This window comes from Notothenia rossii, assembly GCF_949606895.1.
Source record: "Notothenia rossii genome assembly, chromosome: 9".
NCBI lineage: Eukaryota > Metazoa > Chordata > Actinopteri > Perciformes > Nototheniidae > Notothenia > Notothenia rossii.
In genome coordinates this window covers 62,474,075-62,500,597 of record NC_136907.1, presented here as the reverse complement: position 1 = coordinate 62,500,597, position 26,523 = coordinate 62,474,075, and the positions used below count along the sequence as shown (strand labels likewise).

General features: G+C 39.9%; 2 protein-coding genes and 1 long non-coding RNA gene across 4 annotated transcripts; 2 read left to right on the top strand and 1 right to left on the bottom strand.

Moving 5' to 3' along the window:
* On the top strand, positions 1 to 4,264 carry dhrs12lb (dehydrogenase/reductase (SDR family) member 12-like b). Its single transcript, XM_079650509.1, has 10 exons — positions 1 to 504; positions 872 to 1,005; positions 1,078 to 1,160; positions 1,241 to 1,336; positions 1,428 to 1,509; positions 1,592 to 1,653; positions 1,788 to 1,892; positions 2,099 to 2,189; positions 2,809 to 2,946; positions 3,035 to 4,264. Exons 1-10 carry the CDS (start codon positions 449 to 451, stop codon positions 3,217 to 3,219), a joined length of 1,032 nt encoding a protein of 343 aa, XP_079506635.1. The 5' UTR covers positions 1 to 448; the 3' UTR covers positions 3,220 to 4,264.
* Positions 3,746 to 14,406, bottom strand: LOC307019518 (cullin-3-like). 2 transcript variants are annotated; one of them, XM_079650505.1, is made up of 16 exons: positions 14,169 to 14,406; positions 11,120 to 11,317; positions 10,244 to 10,357; positions 8,605 to 8,765; positions 8,282 to 8,396; positions 7,641 to 7,869; positions 7,361 to 7,506; positions 7,041 to 7,217; positions 6,784 to 6,954; positions 6,569 to 6,676; positions 6,250 to 6,374; positions 6,059 to 6,154; positions 5,812 to 5,950; positions 5,466 to 5,652; positions 4,476 to 4,621; positions 3,746 to 4,301 (listed from the first exon to the last, which is right to left on the bottom strand). In XM_079650505.1, exons 1-16 carry the CDS (start codon positions 14,226 to 14,228, stop codon positions 4,170 to 4,172), a joined length of 2,304 nt encoding a protein of 767 aa, XP_079506631.1. In that variant the 5' UTR covers positions 14,229 to 14,406; the 3' UTR covers positions 3,746 to 4,169. The 2 variants fall into 2 exon arrangements, with proteins under 2 accessions (XP_079506631.1, XP_079506632.1); XM_079650506.1 differs by having other exon boundaries at positions 5,812 to 5,946; positions 6,058 to 6,154; positions 14,169 to 14,404.
* LOC307019522 lies at positions 14,402 to 24,966 on the top strand. Its single transcript, XR_013802680.1, has 4 exons — positions 14,402 to 14,499; positions 14,903 to 15,033; positions 22,537 to 22,650; positions 23,000 to 24,966. It is a non-coding gene; the product is annotated as an uncharacterized lncRNA (long non-coding RNA).
* Positions 24,967 to 26,523: the final 1,557 nt, after the last annotated feature.

Genomic DNA, 26,523 nt, shown 5'->3' with positions numbered 1-26,523 from the left:
TTTGACGCTGGGACAAGATTCACAAATGATACGAAATGACTTTAAAAAAGCACTTTAACGCTTACAAAGGGTCAACTGGTCCGGCTAAACACATATCTATCTGTCGTTCAGCTCAGTGTGGAAGTTTGTTAACTCCGCCCCCCTGGCCGTGCCTGCTGCACGCGTCACCACACCTGACACCCATCTGGATCGCTTATCGTAGATCTGTGTTACAGGAATGCATCCCGTCCTAACTTTTAAAGATCTACGACCTGATTTGTTCAGATTATTTCGATGAATAAGCTAATAAAACCTTAATTTAATGTATCACTTGGCTGTCACTGTGGCCGCAGAGAGCATCAAGGGCTCCCTCTGTCTTCTTCATGTGATCCTGATCTGTCACAGTGGCTGACAAGGGGAGCTGACTGCAAACTGCTGCACTTCTTGGGATTATTATTCACTTGATAACATGTCTCTGTACCGAAATTCTATCTGGTTTATGAATGGACTCCAGCAATACACAAGGTCAGTCAAAGCTATTGATTCTTTTGTAAATGATCTAGAGATATAGAGCTAAAGAAATGTCTGTCAGTCAAACAGTCTAAACTGTTAGTCTTGCTTGTTGGCTGTGTAAATGCAGAATTAATGGTTTGTAAAATGGTTTTCATATATTTTATTCAAGCCTAAAGACTTGCTAAACAGTGTCATATCAAAGGTCTGATCACCGTATGGCACACACTCAAACTAGCCTTTATGCTCAATTACAATAGTCCCATTGACAGCTGATGTTTCTTGAGGATGGCATTCACATCACTTGACTCGACTGAAACTAAAATGTGGAGAAAGGAAAATATGACACACTTTGATTTGTGTTTCTTCTATTTGCTTTTAGGAAGGGATATGAGACAGCATCTAAAGTCTTTGAGCCCCAAGACCTCAATGTGTCGATTGTGGGAAGGTCTTTTATGATCACAGGAGCCAACAGTGGGATCGGCAAGGCAACAGCCATAGCTGTAGCCAAGAAAGGTAAAATACTGGACAGGTAAGCTCTGCCATGCACTTGAATAGAAAATAAACATTAATGTTATTTGTTTCCAGGTGGGACAGTCCACATGGTGTGTAGGAACAGAGATAGAGCAGAAGAGGCCAAGGTGGACATTGTTAGTGAGTCAGGGAACACGGTAAGCGTGCCATGGAGAATGTGGAACAAGTGACACTTTTCGTGATTTATAAAAGACTGATACTAATCTGGTTATTCTAGGAGGTATACATCCATATTGTGGATATGTCAGAGACACGCAAAGTATGGGAGTTTGCAGAGGCCTTTAAGGAGCACTATCAATCCTTAAATGTGTTGGTTGGTATCTCTTTTAATCATCAGAAATCTGTCTTCATAAACAAAAAATGCTGTTTACATCTGTTTTGACTTTGTTATTTTTGCTTGACAGATAAACAATGCAGGGTGTATGGTGAACAACAGAGAGGTGAATGCTGAGGGCCTGGAGATGAACTTTGCCACCAACACAATGGGTTAGTCTCACTCTGATGTCAAAGAGAGACATTCTGCTGTAAACAAAACCGTTTCAAATTATAATTTTGTCCATCTCTTAAGGGATGTTGATCCTTACCCAGAGTCTTATACCACTTCTACGAAAGAGCCGGGATCCAAGAGTGGTATAGAACCCGCACTCCCTGACAAACACACAAAGTGTTCATCTGCATCATGTGCACAGCATAATGCAACGTTTGTCCAGGCTGTAGTGGCTGTTGTCTGAGCACACTATGCCTCTTTTCTCTGTGGTTATTAGATCACTGTGTCCTCTGGAGGCATGCTGGTCCAGAAACTCAGAGTCGATGACCTGCAGTCAGAGAAGGGCTACTTTGATGGCGTCATGGTCTACGCCCAGAACAAGGTAGGAGGGTGTAATCCAGGTTTTAAAACACGTTTTTTGTGTAGTTCTCTCTTCTTCATCTGCCTTGCTGGGTTTGGATTTGTCTGTGTAATATGGTGGAACAGAACAGAAAAATTCATACAAAAATGGATATTAATTTACAGCAGTAGTGAATAGTGTAGAGGCCCATTTCTAGAATGAAGCAACTATGTGTCGTTCCTTCTCAGAGACAGCAGGTGGTGCTGACACAAAAGTGGGCCGAAGCTTTTCCAGTCATCCACTTCTCTGCGATGCACCCTGGCTGGGTAGATACTCCAGGTACTGAATCATCCAAAGCACCTGAAATCAGTTGAGGGTGCTGGTAATGTTCCTTTTTCTTTGTTTTTTATCTGTTTTCAAAAAATAGCAAATAAATCGCACACACAATTTCAAATAATCCAATGTTAACATGAAAGTATTGTCAGAGCCCATTTATGCTGTTGTATACTTACTTGTATATGCTTTTTTATATGCATTATTACTGCACTTTAGATCTGAATACTTCTTACCCCACTTGAACCCAAATAACCTCTTAAATAACAATCTGACTTTATAGCTTAATAAACGTTTACCCGATAGCTGTGATTTTGAGATATGAGTAAGCAGATATGAGGTAAATTAAGTATTTATTATTTCTATATCTTGCCAAATGTTCATGTTTAATTGCTCAAATAATTAGTCGAGTAGAATTTTTTAAATGCATAAAAACTTCAAACGGAATATGTTTTCCCTATTATTATTATTTTTTAATTCACAATCCTTGAGAACCTGCTTTTAAAACAACCCTTTCACTCTGTTTACCAATCCTTGATGATGTATTAGTCTGTAAATGTTGCTTCCACTTCATTTGAGTAAACACTCGTGTCAAAATACATACACATGATTCTTCCCGTTCCAGCTGTTTCTGCATCAATGCCTCAGTTCCACCAGATGATGGGGGAGAGGCTGCGCAGTGTGGAGCAGGGAGCTGACACTGTGCTGTGGCTGGCCGTGTCTAAAGCTGCTGCAAGGACACTCAGTGGGCAGTTCTTTCAAGGTGAGCAGTATCATGTGGGGCTGGTCCTATTTCAACAAAGAGAAGTCCCTTTTATTTTGGTTGAATTCTGACACACTGTGTGTTGCAGATCGTGCTCCTGTTCCTGCCCACCTGCCTCTGGCCTGGACTCACAGTTCTGCTGAAGAGATCCAGAGCTTCATGACTCAGCTGGAGACTTTGGCCAGAGCCCTTCTACCTGATGTAGAGCATGAGTCCTTCCAGACATCCATCTGTATAAAACCTGTTACTGATCAATTCAAACATCAAGATTAATTTCTGAAAGCCATATATTCAGGACAGTGCAACGCTCTGTCACCGGATTTATGTTATGTCAACATGTGGAAGATGGACTGCGTGCCTCGCAAATATCACTAACTATTAGAAGTTGATTTTGATTGAATATCTCAATAGCATGAGCATATCTAATTTTTACTTGCGGCTAGCATATAGAAAAGCGTAACACTGTTTGTACCGTGGGTGCATCAGATACTCTTCTTTCCCTTTGTGCTGCCACATATGAAGTAAAGATATTTGAAGTGTTACTTAAAGTGGGAAAATAAAGTCCAGTTGATTGTTCTCCTGTTCAAATGTCTTAGTTCTCCCACAAAGCTGAATTTGGCTGAAAATAGTGTACAAAATAAAACATTTAAACAAAGCCGTCAACACTTTTGGAGACAACATTCTGTCAATTATTTTGGTCTATGCTGCTGACTACAATTTGAATAAATATCCCAATTAGGATTCTTATGTAAGAAGCAAATGTAAGGCAGAGCATATCTGTGAAAAACCACAGAGCATCAATACTCATTATTTTTTATTTTGTAACAATCCACATTTGCTGTTTTTAATAATTTTATTATTTTTATACAGTATTGAAACAAAAAAATAATGTGGTGCATTCACATTTTCCCAAGGGATTCTTTGCAAGTTTGATCTCTACAAGGGTAAAACAGTGAAAAGCTTGAAGCTGGATCCATCCATGTTAAAACTCACAGGGAATAGGAAGACTGGGCCTGATTTAAAAATCGTCTACAAGTTTTGATGGATTTTATTTCTGCGCCAACATTTAATTCCGCATTTACTGTGTTTTTGTAAGGGAGGAGGAATCAGGTTCCCAGCATTTGTCTTTAAAAGAAACTTCCAGTCCATGCGTAACAACAGTCCAAAGAAAACAAACAAATCCCATCCCCCCCCGTCCAGTCCTCTCATCCACAGTCCATCTTCTATGCAACGTAGGTGTACACTTTGCGATCTTCTGGCGTCCGTGCCAAGTATTCCCTTTCTATTAGTCCTTCTATACGCTTTTTAATTACGACAGGGCTCGGAAGAAAACGTGACCGGAGCTGTTGTGTTACCTGAAGACACAGAGAGACAGCATGTAAGAGAACAGCAGCATTTCAACAGCAAATCAGCTTTTTACATTATAATTCTCTGCAGAACGTGGATGTGAGAAACAGAGAAGATTTACCAATATTGGATTAAATGTGCCGTTTAATATTAAAAGTGTATCCCCATGTGGAGTTCCTTACCTCCGCCACCAGGACATTGTGCTGCATCTTCTTCCTTGACTTCATGATTCGGACAATGGCTGCCTCAATCTCATGCTTCCTGTCATCGTCCACTTTCTGCCGCGTCTCTTTCCTCTCGGGGTCTGATTCTCCTTGTTTAGCAGCAACTGGGAAAATAGGATAGGAAACATGATGAGCTTCGAGGACAACATGTGGAAAAGGTTTCATATAAGCAGGAACAGTCCCACCTAGAGTTCATGTCACAACATAGCACGTCATTATCTACGTTTCTTAAAAGGCTGAAACAGAAACTATGGTGTTCTTTCACCTGACCTAAAAGCATGTGAACTGCTGTATTCAATGTACCAACACTTTAGTTATTCAAAGCTAAATCATTTCTACTTTGACTTAAAATTCAGGATTTTCATCTTTTATCAATGCAGTTGTAATGAGCCATTTATATCTTAAAGGTGGGGTAGGTAATTTTGGAGAAACCAGCTCGAGTGCGCTAGAATTTGAAAATACACAGCCGGAAAAAATCTGCTACTTCCTTACAGAGCCCCTCCTCCAACACACACAAGTGCGCACATGACCAATGAGGGCACGAGATAAGTTTGTGCACAGATGGAAGGCTGACAGGCAGGTAGGCCATCCAGTTATTTTAGCCGGGCCGGCTAAAATGATTGGTCGTGCTTTTTACTGCACCACGGCTTCCACAGATGACATTTTTTTATGGATTTTTTGTCAAAGCACTTATAGATATTCATTGCTATCGGGCTGTTAAGAGCATTCCATGGAATATAACAAAAAGTGTATCTCGAGCCAGTTTCTCAAACTTACCTACCCCACCTTTAAGACTACCGAAACAAGTCAACATTATCATGTTTTAAATGCATAGAAATGAAACTCTCTGACCAAGCAATACAGCGCCGTGCTGGACAGAAGCTGGCCTGAAAATGAGGTGTGACTTTTCTGTTTGTGATGCATGTGTTGTGCACAAGCTTTGCCCACCTGTCTGTATTTTGACTCTGTGCAGTTTGGAAGTAAACTGATCATTAACCGTAAACACGTGGCCGGTCTCGATCTCTTTAGACTTTGGCTCCTTGGTGAGGACTCTCTGCGTCGGCTTTCCACAGGCCAGAGACTGCAGCGCTCGCACTAACTCCCGCTCAGGGATATCCGTCTCCTGCTGGATCTCCTTTAGACGGGAACAGAACGGACAATTAAGATTGTAAAAAGAGGGACGGAAGAACTTGTGTTGTCACTTAGCAACATGACATCTATAAAAAGGCGAAAGGATCTAATGCGAGAATGATATTCAGATAGTGAGTTTAAGGTCACTTCACTGTGTCCCCACCTCGAAAGTACACTTGTCTCTGTTGTTGAAAAGCATGAGGATGGTCATCTGGAAGGTGGAGACCTGCAGTATGTGCTTCCGGGTGTTGGAGCCGGTCACCTGAGCACCCCCCACACCCACCTCTGAGCCATCCTCCTGCAGAAGAATTCAAAGGAAAGTTTGATTAAATCTTAGGAAACGATACGTAACAACACCATTGTATCTTGAATGCAGTAGTTTATAATTGAAACTACTTTTTGTGTCTACCTTTTTAATAGTTCCGTAGAAAGTTGCGTTCAGGTCCGCCCCGCCCATATGGTGTTGCAGTGTGAGTTGTCTACCACTGTGCTTAGCGAGGTAAAACCTGGAAAAGAAGAGCAGAGTCCTTTAGAAGCCACACAGAACCAGTTCAAACCGCCCTGTATACTATCGACGTCTGAGGGAATTTAGATGCATTACCTTCTAAAGACTTCAAAGGCGTGTCTGGGAGAGGGGGGGATGGTGCATTTAGGTGTTGCCGACTGTGTAGGCCAGTAGCCTGTCGTGAGGACTCTTACTGTGAGGTCCACACCACTTAGAGATGCCTGAAAGAGATGCATGGTAGGTTTTGTTTCAATACAAATATGAATGAATGGTGGTTAGATACAAGAGACTACAATACAACAAAGCTGATCTTCCAATCCTTTTTCTGTGAACTTGTGGAACTTCAACTGTGCCTTCAAATGAAGATGTGTTTTTAAGTGTGCCGTGTTTAGACGAGAGCGTTGTGAGACCTTACCGACGTGGTTTGTATGTGTTGCCTGAACTCATCCATGGTAGTGTTGGAGATGCTCATGTCTCTGAACATCCCTTCCAGTTTCGAGGTGAACTGACAGCCACATTCTGTCTGCAAAGGAGAAAGTCAGAACAGTGAGTTACACGAGTGGAGAAGAAAGAAAAACAGTACAAGGAATTGCATAAACACTCTGTACCAAAACCGTGTCCTTCTTTTACCTTGAGCTTAGAAATCATGTTCTTCTCCGAGTCGTCTGAGACACTCTTGTTGCTGAGGAGCCTGCGACCCAGATGCTGCTTGTAGTACCTTTCAAACACATCCTTCTCCTGCATGAAGCGGAACAACACCATGGCCTTGTCCAGGATCGACTCCACCTCCTGTTCTGTTAACTGTTCAAACACGACAGGGCAATCAGTTCATAAAGGTGTAGTTAAATGTGCTTTGCGTTAAAAGATCATTAAAAGGATCTACAAACCCCTTTAACACCCTTCTTGAGCTTGTCATCGATAAAGAGTGAGAGGTACTCCGGTGAGCGGGAGTTGAGGTTGAGGAAATACTCAAAGTCTCCTGCTATGGTTTGTTTAAAGAGTCTGTCGTTGTTGAATGACTCGAGGAGGAAACGGTCAAATCGTATCTTCAGGTCTAGCAGGCCCTGTTGTGGAGGAAGATACAAAGACGTGATGTAATACATAAAAACACGTTAACCTCTTCATCAACATTTTAAGAAGGGATCATCAGGTGTCTTATGTTCAGATCTAAAGTTGTGCTTTTGGACTCATTTCTCACACAGCATACCTGGATATAGTCGACAGGGTTCTTGCCCTCTCCCTCTTCTGACACCAGAGCTTTGCCTTGCTCCCTCAGGTAGGAGCTCATACACTCACACATGGTTTTCAGGCCATTTGGCACACGGCTGAACAGCTTGTACATGCAAGCCAGGTCTGAGGGAGACATGGTGGGGAGAAAGGACGAGAAATAAACAAAACTGATTGAGTTAAAGATGGAAATAGAGCAGAGGTATCTTTGCAATCCTTAATTTAGAAAAGTTGAATATCAAATAGGCAAAGCTTTTTACCTTCTGTCTTTCCGTTCTTGAGCATATGGACAAGGCCAGAATTCTCCATCTCCACTATGGTCTTCATGTGTTTGGAAATGAGCTCCCTCTCCACCACCTTGACAATGGGCTCCTCTGTAGTCTTGTCCAGGCAGTGCATAACTCGCTCGATCTCTTCATTAATTCTGGCCTCCACCTTCTTAATGTAGACACTGGCACTGTTTTCTGCTAGGAACTTTTGGCTCTCCATCTGAAAGAGCGGATCATTGTGTGTTTGTATATTACAAACAGTTCCAGTGTCAATTAGGGCTGCTCGATTATGGCAAAAACCATAATCTCGATTATTTGGGTCAATAATTGATGTCACGATTATTAAAAAAAAACGATTATCCATTTACTCTGAAAACATCAATTTTGTATGTTTTTAACAGTTTATTACCCTGAACTTTAAGTATAATACAACTGAAAAACCAATACAAAAAAAAAAATAATAATAATAATAATGAAAAAATAATCGTTTTATTTCGATCACTTTGTTTTCGCAATCGTTGCAAGCCATAATCATAATTGCGATTAAAATACAATGAATTGAGCAGCCCTAGTGTCAATGTATTATAATGTTTATAAACCATAGAGACAGCAAGAACCTCCCGCAGACTTACCTGGAAGAATTCCGCCGACATATCTAAGAAAGGACCCTCAAAGTCCTCCTCGTATACAGACCTGCCGTCCAGGCCAAGGATCATCAGCATCTGACAGGCGTTTCTGATGGCGCCCCTGCAATGGATAATACAAACAAGTGAGTCTTCCATTTTGCCTTTATTACAAATAATTATTTAGAGGAAATCTAACATGGCAAAAATAGCCTTCACAACTAAAATAAATGCATAATGTTGAACAAAATAAGGAACGAGACCTAGGAGAGTTGCTGCATGTCGACCACATTTCTAATTCAACCTAAATATCCCGAAGCACGCGTAGTTACCTGTCTACAACTTCTCCCTTCCTCTCACGGGCGATCATGTCGAGTAACGTCTGTCGTAGGTGGTCTCGAATGCAGCCGTAGCGGACCACCTGGTCCCTGAATATGATGAGGCCGAGGTTGTACACATTCTCCACGTTGTTTTGTTGAACATAGACACGGTCCTGGGAGACAACAGAGACGAGCGTGTGAGAAAGACATTGACTAGTGTGTGAATGAAGAGAAGTACCAAGGCCCCAAACTGACTCAAATACATTCTTATTAACGTATGCATGTTGAGATTTTAAATAATAAACTTCTGTATATTGAGGCATTTACAGTTTGTGTGACATGTGTTTCCACCCCCTCTTTATAGGTATGTATTTATGTATGCTCATCATTGCACAAATAAAAGAATAACTTCATCCACTGTGATTCAAAGGGGTGCAAATGATTTTTGATAGGTGCTGGATATACAGAGACTTTCCATTTTACAGTATGCAATCTAATTGACAGGGTGCAAAGCTTTTTAAGCATCAGAGGAAAGGACTAGTAGGTGTCTAAATTATTCCAAGTAATCATGAGGTCAAGACATAAGCCCTATTCAGAAAGCATCACTATTCAAGGGGCTGTTGGTAATAACAGATTTATAATGTATAACTAACAAGATTTGAACTTAAAAATGAGGAGGTGGCTTCTACTATCTTCTGGGATATTAAGTAACATCATAATTCTTCAAAAAGCATCAAAAAAATCTTTCAATCTCATAAGCTTGTTGGGTTTTCTGATATCTCTCCTTTCATCATGTGTGTAGTGAGTGAATGAGTTTGCATTTCCTGGATTACATAACTACATTAAAAAAAAAAATAGGGCAGGTAACACTGGCTAAAGTAAACGTGATTACATGCATGCTCAGCAGTTAACAAATGTGTGGAGGAAAAATAACAATCGCCTTAACTTCCCTAGAAAATACATAATGTCTCGAGGGCCTAAAGGGGGGGCGGCTTTCACAAAGGTAAATAAAGCAAAGTCACACTGGCTGCATCCTTCAGGCTCTCCTCTAGAGGTCAGCAGGCAGGTAACAACAGCAGGCTGCTCTCAGAACAGGCACGGTGAGTCTCTGTAGTTAAACACGGGAGAGCCGACCCCGGGGTAAGGCCAGGACAGGAAAAAGGAGAGAGCAGAAGAAAGGAACCCCAGGAGAGCTGTGGTCTCTGTGCCATTGTTTAGAGCCACACTTGTGCCTATCTCGAGGGCTCACTCAGTTACACACCACACTAACATGTTGGACTTGCTGCCAAAGTTATTCACCTAGTTCCGCTAGTTGGCCAACTAAACAAATGCAAACAGTAACACAAGCTAATTGTTAAGACCACAGATAAAGCAGCCCCTTACAAAGTCCAGAAAGGGATAAAGTGTAAGGTCTAAGTTGGAAAACAAAAGGCCATTTCTTTGGTAGCACACAATTATTCATGAGAGGGAACACACACTGTAATCCACGTGCAGAGGCAACATAGCCCATAGGATGGATGCACAAATGTGGATCCCATTGAAATAACAGCCACCACTGCATTGTAAAATGTTAAAAGCTTCGATACAATAACAACTACAGAGCAATATGAAAAACATATAGTATGACGAGAGAGCACAACAGCCTATTTACCATGTACATGAGGATGTCTCTGATCATAACCATGGCAGTCTGATGGTCATTCCAGGCCTGATTCAGTGTTTGCAGAAAGTTGTTATTTAGAGAGTTTAAGACGTCTTCCCGTACCTGAAAACACAAAGACAGAATTAAGGTCACATCAAGATATTATCAGCAGCAACACAGACAGTTGTGTTCACCTTGTAAGTCTGTGTGGGTTTGTGTGTTTGTTTTTCAACCATGTAAGATGCAGAAACAAAACTTTACAGGTGTGTAATTAAAAACAAGTCAAGTTGGAAAATGGCCATGGGTCAAGCAAGGGGGGCGTGTCTATGTGCTTGTATGTCTGTGACACATATCAGAGATTTGGAGATTGTGAAAGCATGGGAAATGTGCAAAATGCTGTCACAAATATGTAGTTGTAATCATAATGAAAGTTTAAAGAGGGTTGTGATCCGAGCAAGGGAGGGACCATTGAGCCCCTACTTTACGCCCCCAGCCCAATTTGGGGTTGCGGCTTTGGGATACAATGTTAGGAGTGTGGCTAATAAATTGAACATTTTTTTAAAGGGGAGAATTTGTCTTACAACAGATTTGGCTCATGTAGCTGTCTAGAATGGCGTATCCAAAATCAATGTGTGTATAATGCTAAGTAAAAGTCAAGACTATAAGTTTATCTTGTCAATTTAATAAAACCTCCTTCAACCCTGCTCTTTGATGTTAAACATTTGAAATACTTTAGCTACAAGTTACAGTAGCCCGAAAATGTAAACCTAAAACAAATAGGTAATTCATTATTATTGATTGTCTCAAATTATATAATGTTCCTATTTCTTTCCGATAATGATTTTTCAAGAAAGAGCTGAATATAGAGGAAATGTGTTTCTTTACTTTGTTGATGAGGTGCTCTGTGACAACCTCCCTCAGGCCCGTGTAGAGCTTCTCCCCGTGCTTGTGGAGCACCATGGTGTAGGCATTCCTGTAGAGCTCCTCAAAGCTCAACCCACTGTTGTTCTTCCTCTGGATCTCCTGGATGGCATTCTTTAAAAGGTCCCAGATGTTGTTGACATACTTCTCATCCATTGTCATCTAGGAGGGACAGAGAGATGAAAGTGTGTTTCCTTGAAAATGTTTAATTTTGTATTTCATCATGTTGGATGGCGAAAGTCTTGTTAAGGATTATTTATTGCAACACAATTAGGCAAGGATTTCATGAGAACCAATGCTTCAGTACCAATGTTGTGAAATCGTGACAGTACTTGTTTTCGCTTGCACCTATTGTTCCTACGGCACACAGGTCTGGCCGTGCGCCCCGCAGGTTCTCCTCTGCGCCCTCTCTCCCTAACAGCTGTTTGCTGTCAGCACATCCACCTCTATCGCTTTTGCTCAACACTGCACACAACACTGCACACAGTTAACAAACCTGAATAAATACAGGTATGGAAATCAGCAGGAGTACAGCTAGGTGACGTTAGCCGCTGGTTTTGGAGGTGTAATTGACTTGTATTGACATGCATACATGCTTTATTAAAGAAAGATCTATAATCGGGGAAGGTAACTTTTAACTTTACCATGAAGTGTTCAAATGTAATCTTGTTTAATGTAGCTTTTTGTCAAGAAACTGTGGAATGACAACCTGTGATACTTTTATAAAAAAAAAAGATATATATTAAGGAGTGTATGTTAAAGTACATGAGATTTATCATTTTGAACCCTGGAATCGATTGGGTACCAAGAGTTTTTAAATGTCATTGTTATTGAAACCAACTATTCTATTTCTGGTTTCAAAACATCGCTACATTTAGCACACAATAGTATGGCGGCTCTTGAAAAATAATAATCCATACACATATTAAAGGTTCAGTATGCCAGTATATTTCCATATATACATAAACAAAGACTTCCACACTAAGCAACCAATTTCTACCTTGCAGTGGGGATTGATGAGTTAATAGTGAGTATTGGTTACTAAAGTGTAGCAGAATGGTAAACAAGCTATCACTTTTGTTGCTTATAACGTCCTCCATCTGTGATGCCATAATGACAGTTGATGCCTTGTGTCAGATAACTTTGCAAGCGTATAGAAATGTGATCAAGCATTTTAGGGCAACAGCACAGGAGCTATAGCTAACTGAAAAGCCATGATTGAATCACTCTTTTGAACTAGTGTAGCCATATCAATAGCAACAGAGAGCTATATCAGTAACGCCATTCATCTGGCAGAAATCGAAGCCATAACAAACCAATCAAGAAAGGAGAATGTTTAAGAAGTCCTTATATTTTTTAGGTTTACTGCGGACAATAATAAAATCTGTGGACTGTCAGGATCATGCATCAACCAAGGAACAGACATCTTTTTGCAGTATGGTGATATGTTGGCTATCAATGTTAAAACAGAAAACGTTATAATAATAATAATAATAATAATAATAATATGCAAGACCATGACAACTGTGCCATTGTCTTGTCTACTCGTCATGAAAGGCTTTTCAACCCCAAACACAAAGCAAGTGCTGATTGGCTCTAGCAAACAGGTAAATGTCCACCATCAAAAGGATTAAAAAAGGAATAAAAGTCAGTAAACCATGACATAAGCTCCCCGACGTCTCTACGGAGATAGTTAATTAGACGCCGGTGCAATGTGTGTCAAACCTCTTTATAACCTTGGACAAGTTAACCTTTCTGCCTGAAATTAATATATGTATATATAAAAAATGTATTTTATGGCAAAGTTGCATGACATTTGATTTGCATCTGATTTGTAATTTGATCATGTGGTTTCTGCCAAGTCACTCCGTCACATGAGCTGCCAACTCCGTTGTTTTGAAATTTCTTAACATTAACATAGTTGTGATCAGTTCCATGCAAGAGGTACCAGGATACAGTACATGTTTGAAATTGGGGGAAAAGAGCACTGGTCATCCATAGAATCAGTATTGGTATAAGGAGGAGTTTCAATAGCTACTATATTTGATTCAGATTTTATGAATACCTTAATTCCAATTAGGTTGACCATCTGGTAGTGTGATTAAATTGTGGTCTAATTGGCTGGTCTTGCATTGCATGTGGGATCAACATTTCAATGGAAGATTAACTATGATCACTCGCTCATCTGCTCACTGACTCATTCTGCCAGACACCCACTCATAACCCTGGATATCAAGCAGAACAAAAACTGTTTCACACCATCAATCTCAACAAGGAATGGATGTTGCAATTTTGTCTATCAGAACTCAAATAAGATTGTGTATACCACGACATGGCAACTGCGCTAATAACAGGATTTCATTATGGGTGAAGATGTAATTCAGCCCAGCGCTCAGCGGATGAAATACATGTGTGAAAGTGGTTCTGGTAACGTAGTTGGTTTGGTTGGACGTCAACAACACTAACTACTCAGGTTACCTTAGACATGTTTACTGTAGCCTTGAGTAAGTGCTGAAGTGGCGTTAGCTCTCAGGCTAACAAAACATGCTAATGTGTAAATTGCCATCTATAACAGCCCACGCCAAATGCGTGGTGCAACAAAACACCAACAGCCAAGACATCTTGCTCTTACAATAGCATTATAATACTTGCAGACTGATTGTAACTTAGCTAGCGTCAAGTTAGCTGACATTATCAGGCCTGCTACTTAGCTTGCTACCAATTGCTAGTATGTCACTGATGAAGTTTCCTTAACGTTGGACATGCTAACAGTAGCTAACGTCAAACGACGAAAGCATTTTCAAATCAAGGTAGCGTTTGAACTTAACTGATAACACAGCTAATGTTATTTCGGTTATTTGTCCTAATAATTGCAATTTTTACTTGACAATGACATGTTTTTCTCGTTTGACTAGCTAGCTAGCAGGCTGTTGCTAGCGTAGAGACCTGTCATCCCCGGTACTCGAGTCTCACAGTTAGCTTCACAGTGCTCACAGAGCCGGAAAATACTTACAGGAAAGGCTCGTATCCTCATCTTGGTGTCCTTCTTGGTGCCGCCTTTGAGGTTGGACATGATTAGTTAGAACGACTTTCGTTACTAAGTTGACTTAAAGACTACATGAAAGGCAGTTGCTAGTTTGCTTTCTACGCCAGGAAAGCGACAGGGTAACTCAGTGACCTCCCCTGCAGGAATTAGGTCGGTGTGTATGTCTGTTATGTTGTTGTCACTCGCTCGCTTCTCAGTGGTTTTTGGCTAATGCTAGCTTGTATGCAGTGATGGCGGACGGCTGTACTCCACTGCGCAACGCCGAAATCTCGCGAGAGTAAAGTCACTATACTGACAGGTGCGTTCCACAGGTTGATGATGGTAATAACAACATTTGCATTAGCTTAACAATGACATTTGCTCGACATTGTGTCAACATTGTGTCGACAAATAAGCTATTGGTATGAAAAAACGTAACATTTAAGCTACAGTATTAATGTTACAAAATTCACCGAGGGCAGAAAAAAACTTTATTTTGAGACAGTGATACACTTTTTGCCATTTTTGGTGTCAAAACAGATTTGAAGGTAAGCAAGGGATAGCCATGCGTTAACTTTAATGCAGGCCAGGCCACCATGTAGAGCTTGTAGTCTACTTTTTTTTTAACAGAAAGCATAACTTTACAATACCAATCTTCGATGTTGTCAGAGGCCACAGTTTATCAGCATGCTAATTTGCATGTTTCTTTGGCTGTTTTCCAGTCCATCGTTCACTTTTCACACCGTCCATCTGCACGTTCCGATGACTGGCCAACGGCTGGAAGATGGAATATCTTCTGACTGTCATGACAACGCTCTCTGAAGGACAGAATAAAGAATATACCAGCAAAAAGGTGGGTCAACACAACTCTAATGCCAAAATATGCAGAGGTGGACAAAGTATTCCGATTTTACTTGAGTAAAAGCACTAATACCACACTGTACATACTCAATTTCAAGTAAAAGTACTGCATCAAGAAAAGTAATTAAACAAAATAATTTAAGTACGATTAGGAAAAGGTAGGAAACAAATTGTAGGCTACTTAAAGTATTAGGGGTAAAAGTACTAGCCTACTTGCAAAATAAATATTTTGAACAAAGCAATCTTATTTAGAATTAATTTTCTGTTAACCCACTAATTGTTTTAGTATCTTAAATATCATTTTGGATGGTTTGATCTATACCAAATAATCCTATTTTAAAACTTTCCCCCAAGTATTGTGTGTCAAAATCTGAATGTTTTAAGTACCTAGTAAATCAATCTGTGAAAAATACATTTAGTGGAGTAATAAGGACACAATTGTCTTCCAAAATCTATTAGAGGAGCAGTATAATGTTGCATACAATGAAAATTACATTAGTGAAGTACATTAATTGAGTAAATGTCCTTAGTTAGTTTCCACCACTGAAAGTGCAATCAGAATATTAAATAAAGAACCAACCTTAGAAACGCCACACAGCATATGCATATTTCAAAGCCTACAGCTCATTGACAATAAGTCTACCTCTGCATTCTGGAGTCATGATGGGAACGGTTGCAATCTTTCGGAGATTAGCTCCCGCTCTCCTCCTCAGGCCCATGTTCTCCAGCTCCAGCTTTCTGATTTCAATCCGCATCGCCTTGATCACATGTTTGAGCCTCTGTTCACTGTCCATGGTGCTTACCGCACACATTTCCACCCTGCTGGCATCTCTTTCAGGGTGAAACAACCCACCACAAGACCCCATCTGACATGTAAACACACAGTCTACATATTGACGTGTAGAAGCCCCAAAATGTCCTTTCATTCAAGGTTTCAAAATCAACATTGGGTGAGCAAATAAATAAGCAGCCAATAAAAGCAGCAATCTAGTCAGTCATTGGACCATTGATAGCCTGGTCACATGATGAAGAGAGGGGTTATTTTCTTCTTAGTGATCTGATGCCTAGCACTTTCTCTCCTCCTGTTAAATATTCATTTACTCTGTCAACACAAAGCAACAATAGGTACTTGAGAGGTGTAGCCTTTGGTCGAACAGTCTGTGTCGAGGAAAAGCTGCTTTTCCTTGGAACTCAGACAACTTCTGAAGGTGGCAAAAAATATAAGGGAAACTCAAATCTTGTTTTTTCATATTTAAGTTATATGAAAACAGACCTCTCAGTTTTCACACCTATATCCTAACTCTTGTGAATACATCCTTACTGCATTCACACAAATCCTAAAACACACACACTTGAACTGATAACACAGATTAAGTAAGTGCTATGAATAACCAGATAACTGCTCTGGGTGTTTATTTTTGTTTGCTTACCTATATTTAATGTGAGACGTTTTTGTAACTAGAACACAGCATCATAGGTGCAGTATTTAAAGGAGAACGTACGAGTCGAATGAGTCGGTCAGTGTCTGTTTAATGCTGCTCTGCTGCTCTCTAGTGTCGAGTAGTCCCAGCATCATGCGACAAGAAAGAGGAAAATATTGTTCAACTGAACTCTTGGTTGAAATATCAAAAACGTAGGGCCTCTGACTACAACTAACTATGTTAGCACACTGAACATGATCTTATTACACCTCTATATCAAACCTTTTATGAACTAACTTCCCTTTTTAGATTGCCTTAAAAACAACAAAATATACTATAAACAAGAATATTTTTATTTTATTTACCTTCACTGAAAGAATACAAATGGTTGTACACATTATTTAAAGACTAATTTTTCTGATTTAAACTACAATGCATTTTAATTTTGTATAACACTTAAACTCACATTTAATAAACCTTTTGATGTAACAGTTTAAGACCAGTGGGGGTTTCTCATACTAGAGTCAGTGTTTCCATTTTTCATGTTTCATTGCTGCATTGAATCTATCTCATGAGCGAGGCTAAGTTTACAGCCTACGCTTAGAAGTACAACAAAGGCCTTCAACAATGACTTTTGGTTTGTGGATGCCTGAGGTGAGTTGGATTAGAATTCCTGTAGACATGCCAGTGAACCCCCTGCTACATACAGTACAGTTATAGCCACACGTTATGCTTCCTGTGACCGCTGTACTTGTCCATTCAGTCTTCATGTTTGTCTCTCATCTATTGAGAATTCTTAGGAGGGGGAGCTTGACCCTCATCACAGAGCACGTCCTCAGCCTTGCCACTGTTCATATGATGAGAGTATTACCCATAGAATCCAGTAGAGGGCGGAGCCTGTGTGAGATAGAACACTGATATTGTATTGAGTATATACCAAATGAGAAAAAATGCTGTGTGTTGCCTTTTTTAAATGAACATACTCTCTGATATTGACAACCATTAAGGTGTCATGTGAACTGCAGTTTTGGCACAGTAAGTGCTACAGTTTATTTTATTTTATTATCTTTTCTTTTTAATGACTGATTTTAAATGCCATTTTCTTAATGTCTTTCATTTTTTGTAAAGCACTTTGAATTGCCTTGTGTTAAAAGGTGCTATATAAATAAACTTGCCTTGCCTTACAGTTACAACCCTGTTGTGTGTGTTCAGAGGTCATGTTAGTATTATTGTGTAATGGAGGTGAGCAAGTTTCATGGTCAAATTAAACGGAAGTAAGATAAAACACACCTTTTATCTAATATTGGTTTATGTGAAAACTTATCATAGATTTATCCTATAACTTGGTAACATTACAAAGAGATCTCTGTGAAACACATTTGCGCTGTTGGGTGGAGCATATTAAGTTGTCCGTTTGCTTTTGCGTGTTTGACACCCCATTACATACTCTAAGTAACTCCCATTCGACAGTGTGGCGTGTAACCTGTTTGTCTTTAGATAACAACCTCCTCAGCAACTGAGAGATAAAGTCTGCATGCGGCTGAAGATACAGCATGCATGACAGATATGTATGGTGGCTGAAATGAAACTGTTGAGCGAAAGACCTCTTTTTTGTAAAGTGATGTTAAATTAATTATGATAAAATGTGGTTCTCTATGCAAAAATAATCAACCAAAATAACATCCGCTTAAATTAAAACTATATATATAGTTAGTTTACCCCTATTTATCATATATCATACCCAAAATGCCCAGCAGGAGGCGTTTGCTGTGGTGTGAGTTTGAATAATGCACCTAATGCAGTCTAGCTTCACTCCATGTGCAAGCATATGACATCCTCCAGCAGCAGGATAAACCAAAGGACAACGGTATAAAGTGGTGCATTTGAAAGCACAGGTAATTGATTTTTTTTTGCAAGTGATTACAGAAGCAGAATTTAATACACTGCTTTTGATTTCAGCCATTTTTCATTGCTGCTACTTGCTTTGCAAACATGACACCAGAGACCTGGGACAAATGCGGCTCCCTTCAGATTCCCGCACTCATCATTTTAGCCAAGATGCTGTTGACCCGGCGCCAACACCACAAAACAGGACAAGTAATTGAATTTGCTACTGCTGCCGACCTTGAAGCAGAGAATGTAGGCTACCAGAATCCCAATAGGGAGGCTCGAAGAAAGCGTCCTGGGTGCTTAGAGAGGGGTGGGTCAGGCTGTTCTGCTGTAGCATCACACAGTCTCCTCATCTCCACAGTCACATGTTTGTCCTTCAGGTTTATAGAAATATTATTATTTCCGTGAAAGATAGTGTGACAATGATATCAATCCATTTACTATCATTTTAGTTTGAAGAATGTGTACGTCCTAACCATCATATACATCATAATGAACAAATACATTTAAATTCAAAGTCAATGTAAAGGTTTAAATTCCACTGTTGTGCTCTAAATATGTCCCTTTTCATGGCAGAAAATGTGAACAATGAGAAGTATGTGTGCTTTCTCAAAACTGTTACCCCCTCAAAGTGGAAAAGTATGTAGTTACAGTCAGGGAGTTAACTCCATCATGACAACATATGACATGACTATAGCTGAAACACTTAATAAAAGGCTTATATGACCTCATCTTCATCCTCATCAAAACTCACCTCTTCAACCCGGCTTTTAATGTGTGATTGTTTTTGTATTATTTGACTTTAACTATATATTTATTTGTTGTTCCTTTCTTTTCTTTTCACTATATCTGTAAAGCGTCTTTGAGCACCTGTCAAAGCGCTAACTAAATCAAAAATCTAAATAAATCTATTATCATCTTATTAAAGATGTGCCCCTACGTAGGCTCTATAAGTCACAAACAAGAATACGATTATGACACTGGATATATCACACTGAAGTCTAGAAAGTATCACCTCCCTGTATGAGAGGCACTAGATAAGACAAATAGTATAGGAGGTGGCAGAAATGCAGGACACATCTGCTTTTATGATGTGATGCATGCCAAGGATGTTTGATGGTGCTTCTATCTCATTATGTTTACATATTTCAGGAAATATGTGACAAGACATGGTATTGTTTGCATTTGAGATACAAAAAACAACAACAGTCGGTTTAAACATTATAGATTTTTCAGAAATTGCTTGGTCATTTTGTGTCCTTGCGACAATGATCTGTCATTGTGACTTGTCGCCACAATGACAATGATGATATGACATTAAGACATTTGATAAACACACATATCCTTTTTAGTAAAACAAGCGTCCTGTTACTGTGAAACATGTCTTATACATTTCCAATCCCGTCCCTCAAAACCCATCCGGAACACATGTACCAATGACCTCCGACAGCCATGTGATATGATCTGAATGTAACTGCTGCCATAACTTGTTGCCCTATCAAGGTGACATGTCAAATCACCATGGTGAAAATGTCGAGGGGTCAGAATTCAATATTGGTCGTAAAAGTCTAAATATAATGCCCCAGGGACTAAGCTGTTTCACAGAGCGCTGCTGTAGCTGACTGGCAGACACACACACACAGGGTAATAGGGCTTGAAAGTGGGGCCCTTACCCCTTACAAGAAAGCTTCAGCTATTAACATTATTGGAATATTTGTGAAATGTTGTAATAACTTTGAAGAAGCTTGTTGAAAGGACTTTTGAATCCTGTGCTATCCTTCCTTGTCTTCCAGCATGCCAGTGTTTCAAATAGAGACCTGTAGATGTTCAAGTCACTCTGCACTGTCTTTAATGACATAGCTCATAGCCACAGTCCCATCTAACAGCCTTCATTATAACTCAGTAATCATAGGCTACATTTGTTTTTCTTTTCCTCTCCACTCGCTCTATCCTATGTGCTATGCCGCTGTCTCTATCCCTCTGTTTGTCCTCCTCTGAGCATGACGAATCCAGAAGAGAGCCTGCGCCGCTACGGGAGAAAGTGTTTGTTGACTTTTCGGCGCAGACTGGTTCTCTGTAGGGGAGCAGTCTGTTATTTATGGCTCATGACTCTGTGATTGGTTGAGGAGAGATATAATTATGTCTGGCACTCAGCTTAGCTAGTTTTAGAATTACAATAGGTGCCATGTTGAGTTCAGTAGTTGCTATGATACTAAGTGTAGGGTCTTGTACTGTATAGAATAATATATTTGATATAGACCTATAACTGGTGGGTACACCCTTTTTTCTTTTATTACCTTGAGGGCGAATAGGCAAAGTAAGTTAACACAGGGCAATATAATAATGCATTACTGAGTTACATTAGACCAGATACTGTCTGAACATTTTGCTTGTTGTTAAGTTGCACAACGTTCCACAGAATAACGTCTATTCATTTTGTTGCCCCATCGCTTACTTTCGAAACTCTTAAAGGCCAGCATGAACAGGCAGAATGATTACAGCAAGCACAAACTGTTTGATGCTCACATTGGCACCAGACTGTTGTTTAAATACTATGTGAAACTATCCTTTAATCCCATGATGTTGCATAAATGTGGTCCCTTTACCTCAGAGAGAGGGTGCATTACACACCAGGTGAAGTGAATGACCTGCAATATACTGTAGCTGTAGTTCGTCACAAATGAAATGTTTGTATAAATATCTTTTAGAGCCTTTTAAAGCCTGTAGATGCTGTCAAAGGTTCATTATAAGTGACTGATATTTGATTAATTGTGTGTATTAGATATTTGACTACTTCTAGCCCTAGTGTTTTTAATATTAAGACATTAATCCCTATTTGCATTAGATTACATAAATGAATGAAAAAAGTCTTAATATAAACAACAGACAAAAACATATTAGGCTTCATAAGACATAATGAACCAATGTTTACATCGGAAGTTATCTTAAAAGACTAATGTAAACCTTAACGACTACAATAATAGATATTTACCAGACTATCTATCACATGACTAAACATGGTCGAGACAACCCACTCAGATTCCTGATTTCTTGTTTATTAAACATTCACTTGTGTATCACGATCATCTGTATACTGACAATTACAAATGAAATACCACCAGAAGACCGTAATGTAAGGATACATAGATGTCACTTGATAGCCTTAAGTTTTAATCTGATTACTTGCTGAAGTAAAAACAGTTACTGAGCTCATCCTTCTGATAAATGATGTCAGAAGGATTTCCAAGGAGCTGCAAAGATACTGTATACCTGCACTTTATATGGAGGTGAGAAGGCTGGAGTCTTATATCCAAGAGTCAGGATAAACCGATCTCAACAACCATCTTAGAAGTTGATTCAGAGCTTAAGACTAAATAACACACTATATTCCTTTTAAGAATTCTCAAATCCAAATCTTGCAAGGGTGGATTCATTTAATTAGTAGTCGTCCATGACACAAGGGACAAGACTAATTATCGTTATTAAAAGAGTTAATAATGGATATCGCTCTAGCCGTTATCTCCTCATTACGCAGGTTGGTCAGTTAGGGACCTTGACGAGACTAATGGGATTGTGACAGTTTGAATCATCTTTTCCCGGGTTATTCCACACACTTGGAATACAAGTGGCAGCCATCTGTCTTTATGCGGCAGCCATGTATTTGTTTGTTCCCCATAGGAAGTGGGAGGTGAAGACGAGTCACTCCACCATAGATAATCCTATTGTGTATTCCATATCATGGCTTATGTGATTGCTGTGTTATATAATACAAGTGTAGTCATATCATACGTAGAAAACACAAGGATGGGAAGGGAGTGGAGGCTCAATGAGTAATCCTCGTCTAATCCATTTATTTTTAAATACTTGGGCTGCCACGGTTAATAAACAGCGTCATGTCAATCATTCTCATGAGAACCGCTGCCCAGCCCGGAACCATTTCGTTTTGTTATCTAAAAAACACCAACATATTACATTTCATTTTCCTGTTGTAAAATGATTTGAGCAATTGGTTGCATGCAATTGAATCAGTTTAAATCAGAGGAAATTGATCAATGTTTAAACGTAGACATTAAAATAGAATACTACTGTATGTGTGTAAGTGGAAGACAAGTGATAACCCATCTCTCTCTCCCTTTTTCTTTCTCTCCCTCTCTCTTCCTCTCTGTCTGTCACATGAAAATCAGCTGATCACGATGGAGGAAAGATACACTTCCTGGCCGACAGCATCTTGTTTCAGTGCAGATGAAGGATATTAAATATAACATGACATGGTGTCATGGCCACGCTGAGTGGATTGTGTAAGTACAGACTCTCTGAATCGTCCTCCTCTCATGCCTAATTACTGGTGTGACGTTAGGGGTAGTTGCTGTGACAGTGGGAAGTGTGTGTCAGTCACTTACAGGGCCAAACTGCCTACTATATGTAAAGATTTAATGACTGAAAGTGTCAAAATGGCATTTGAAATAGGTTTACAGTGTGAGTAATATAAAGACTTTGCATAGAAAAAAAAAAACTGCTTGGAAAGCATTTCCATAGATCCCACAGTGCAAGTTTATTACTTTTAGACCTTGATAACAATTATAATGCAGCGTCTATAAAACACATTTTGGCTGTCATCTTTCCCTCTGTCTCTCTCTCGGTCCTTAGTGTGGCGAGGAATGCTGAAGTGCCACTTGCAGACGACAGTATCCAGGGAGCCCTAAAAAGGGAAGGAGTCCCACTCTGATTCCAGCTGGCTTGTGGAGCAGCAGAGGCTAAATTAGGCCTGGTTTCATTGACTTCCAATCCCCAGAGCCTCAGCAGCCCTGCAGCCCAGAGGAGGAGATGCCGCCTGGCGCTCTGGGCCTCTGATGCTTCCTCAGAGCTTCTCCAGATACTGCCGGGGTAGGTTAAGGCCACGTGGAGGAATCATATGTCTAGAAAGCTTGCAATGAGAGGTTGCATCTCCAGATAATATTCTGAATATGTGGTAAAGACATGAATTACCTTAAAGGTTCTTGGATGTTTAGCCTGTTTACCATCATAAATCATAACCAGATAACATTTAGCAGTAGGACAATAACTGTCAACAAACAGAGAAATATACTCTATTAGTTTTATCAAAGATAAAGCTGCTATATTGCTGTATAAAGGGGGGTCTTTTTGACTTGTGACTCCATAAGATGAAGCAGTAGTCTCAGTGTGGACTTTTTTCCTCAGACAGTTTCCTCTTAGGATTTCGGGAGGCCTAAAAAGGTAAAAGTATACATTTTTGCACAAGACAAAAAACACAATAAGGAAATGAAAAGTGGTGAAAGCAATAGTGTGTGACAGAGTTACTGCGCACAGTTATTATGAGAAATGTCCACCTGTCCCATAATATATCTCAGTAACTGCCCTCAAGGTCACTTTTTCAATATTGCACAAACTTCTACATGAAATTATGGATGAACCGAGAAGAATTTGGTTATGAAAGGAAAAGGATATTTGGACCTTACTAAACACGTTTTTTGATATCATTTGTAAATCTATCCGAATCAGGTTTATTGGCTCAGCATGTGAACACATACAAGAATTTGACTTAGTTTTTTGTTTCTCTCAGTGAACATACACACTAGTAGACATACAGGAGAACAAGAACAACAAAGCTTAACAAAGGCAAGTCAAATCAAACATTTTAAAACAGTTTTACGGTTGATTTGGGTACTTGTATGAATCGAGTCTGCTCACTTCCTCTCCCTGGATGACATAGTACGGGGGGCTTCTTGTTCCTCTGGTAGTCCACCACAAGGTGTTTTGCTGAGCTTCAGGTTGTTGTTGCACCATGGGACGAGCTCTCTATCAGTCCTGTGTTCTTCTCTATCAAAATAGTCCTAAGGTAAAGACGGATGTTTCTCAATGGAAATTATTCACAAAATGTTTAGGTTATAATAGTAATGCCTTCACCATAACTAAATGGTGAGGCGGTACATTTAAGAATTTGATTGGACTATTTTGCTTCCTCGTATTTGTTTTTATATCTTACGCGTATTGTATGTTGCACGAGCCTGGGACTTAAGATTTTCATTGGCAACAACTTCGCTTTAGCTATTGTGTAAGTAATATAAATATAATACAATACGATATTATATTATATAAAACCTTGAATTTTTTTTAACCTGAATCCTTTAACAACCTTGATGTTCATAAGGATGGGAAGAATGTTTTTGTAAAATGTTTTACTATTGCTTTATCTTTATGCAGCCAAATGCCAGAACTATCGTCCCTAACATTGTCAAAAATACTGTATATATAATAAGATGATTTTCATTTTTGTGTGCGTTGAAAACCTCCTTGTATCCAGTCTATTGCTACAAGCAGCTTCACATGTGTAAAATGCTACATTATGTTTGAAAAAGGAAGAGTCTTGCCGATTTGCAATACCACATATTTGAACAACATGGGCATGAGACAGAGGCTGCAACTTGTTTATGGTAAATAAACATTTCCACATTTGACTTCATAATGATTATATTCAACAAAGTAAGTGCTTAAGCCATCAGGTGACGTGTAGCACAGCGTCGGCTCTGTATGTATTTTTCTGCTGATAAAAAGCTGGTCTGCCTCCCACTCTCCACTGCTCTTTTCTCTTTGCTGCACTGTCCAGTGTGATTGACCGCGTCTCTTTCTCCGGCTTGCAGTCGGAGACAGGTGCTGAGTGCTGCTGAGTGTTGCTGTGCGTGTGGGCTCCTGGGGCCTGGTTCAACATACCACTGATAGTTTGATAGACGCAGTCCTTTGGGGAGAAAGAGGAGGAGGAGGCCAAATGCCCAAATCGAGTCCACAGGAAAAGAACTCAGGGGGTAAGTGAAATGTTGTGACGATGTACCTGCCATGGGAGGATTGTGATAACATGCTGCAGTCCTCCTTCCTTTAAAGTACCTCAACAGCAGCCTCTACAACACTCCACTTCCTGATTTGAAAAACTGTTTCAGTGCTTATCTTTTATGCTGCAAACTGTCTAATGTCAGAGGCACTTCCTCTTTTCACACTCACAGGCTGAATCTGTGTGCATATACATTAGCCGCTAACTACAGAGAGATGTGAAAATGAAGCGAAAGAGGAAGTTATAAAAAGGGGATGCAGAGAGAGGCGGGGGGGAAAACAAGGCGACCATATTTGGCTCCAGTAGATAATGCAAGCAGAAGATGCAAATTAGATAAGGAGTGGTTGTCATGGAGACTTGATGTTGCGCAGTGATGGTTCGCTGCAAACCTGACCACATTTGTGGTATGGCCGTTGCCAAGCAGAAGGTGCTATTATGAGAGTGAGAGAGACGAGTGAGATGGGTAGAGGTAGAGACAAATGAAGGGGTGCATCCCATAGTGCATTGCGTCAGTGTGACCTGTGTTGAAGTGACTTCCTCTGTCCCAGTGGCGCCTCAGCGATAGACAGACACACAGGTAAGCTGGTTCTAAAATCACTTTCTGGATAACTAAGGTTCAATGACTTTTGGTTTTATACAGTGTTTTCTTTGGATTTATTTATTACGATTTTAGAGTTGGGTTATTTGTGACGATTTCTTGGTGTAAACAGACTAGTTTTTTATGCTACTTTGCAAAGACGTAAGTTTGATCAACTCTAGGAAAGCCAATGTTTGCTTTAATGTTCCCCACTATACAACTTGGCATAGAGTTAGTAAGAGATTTGGGATGGAAGGAGAGTTTCACATGTGTGTTCACAGTGTATCTGCGCGTTGCATTTACACAGAAAAAGGACGGAAAGATGGAGTGAAAGGCCTCTTTGCAAAGGGTGGTTCCATTCGTTTGCATTTTATCTTCAAGATAAGCTTCAAGCTTGGAGATGCACACACACATACACACACACACACACACACACACAACGGTGCCAGATGGGGACAAGACAGTGTGCTATTTCCTCTCTGTATTTCAAACGTGACAGCTTGAATTGCACCTGCTTCCCTTTACTGCGTCAAAGTGGATAGAAGTTGAGCAAAGACCACAAGTATGCAGCAGGGAAATGTCTGCAAATATGCAAACTATAAATGACTTGCTTTAACCACATTTATCATTTCTCCCACTTGTACATTGTTCGGTAATATATAACATATTTCTGCACTTTTGGTTTACGAGGGATGCTCCCAGTGTATTCCAAAGTGAAATGCAAAACATATTGTTTTTAGTGTCTTCAAA

Bases quoted from the DNA above. Each gene is read 5' to 3' on its own strand.
- LOC307019518 (XM_079650505.1), bottom strand. From the start codon at position 14,228: ATGTCCAACCTCAAAGGCGGCACCAAGAAGGACACCAAGATGAGGATA. The intron at 10,358-11,119 runs GTAAAGAAACAC...TTGTGTTTTCAG, and splicing joins CAGAGCACCTCATCAACAAA to GTACGGGAAGACGTCTTAAA. The intron at 7,870-8,281 runs GTAAGTCTGCGG...CCGCTCTTTCAG, and splicing joins TGTCGGCGGAATTCTTCCAG to ATGGAGAGCCAAAAGTTCCT.
- dhrs12lb (XM_079650509.1), top strand. From the start codon at position 449: ATGTCTCTGTACCGAAATTCTATCTGGTTTATGAATGGACTCCAGCAA. The intron at 1,337-1,427 runs GTTGGTATCTCT...TTTGCTTGACAG, and splicing joins ATCAATCCTTAAATGTGTTG to ATAAACAATGCAGGGTGTAT. The intron at 1,893-2,098 runs GTAGGAGGGTGT...GTTCCTTCTCAG, and splicing joins TGGTCTACGCCCAGAACAAG to AGACAGCAGGTGGTGCTGAC.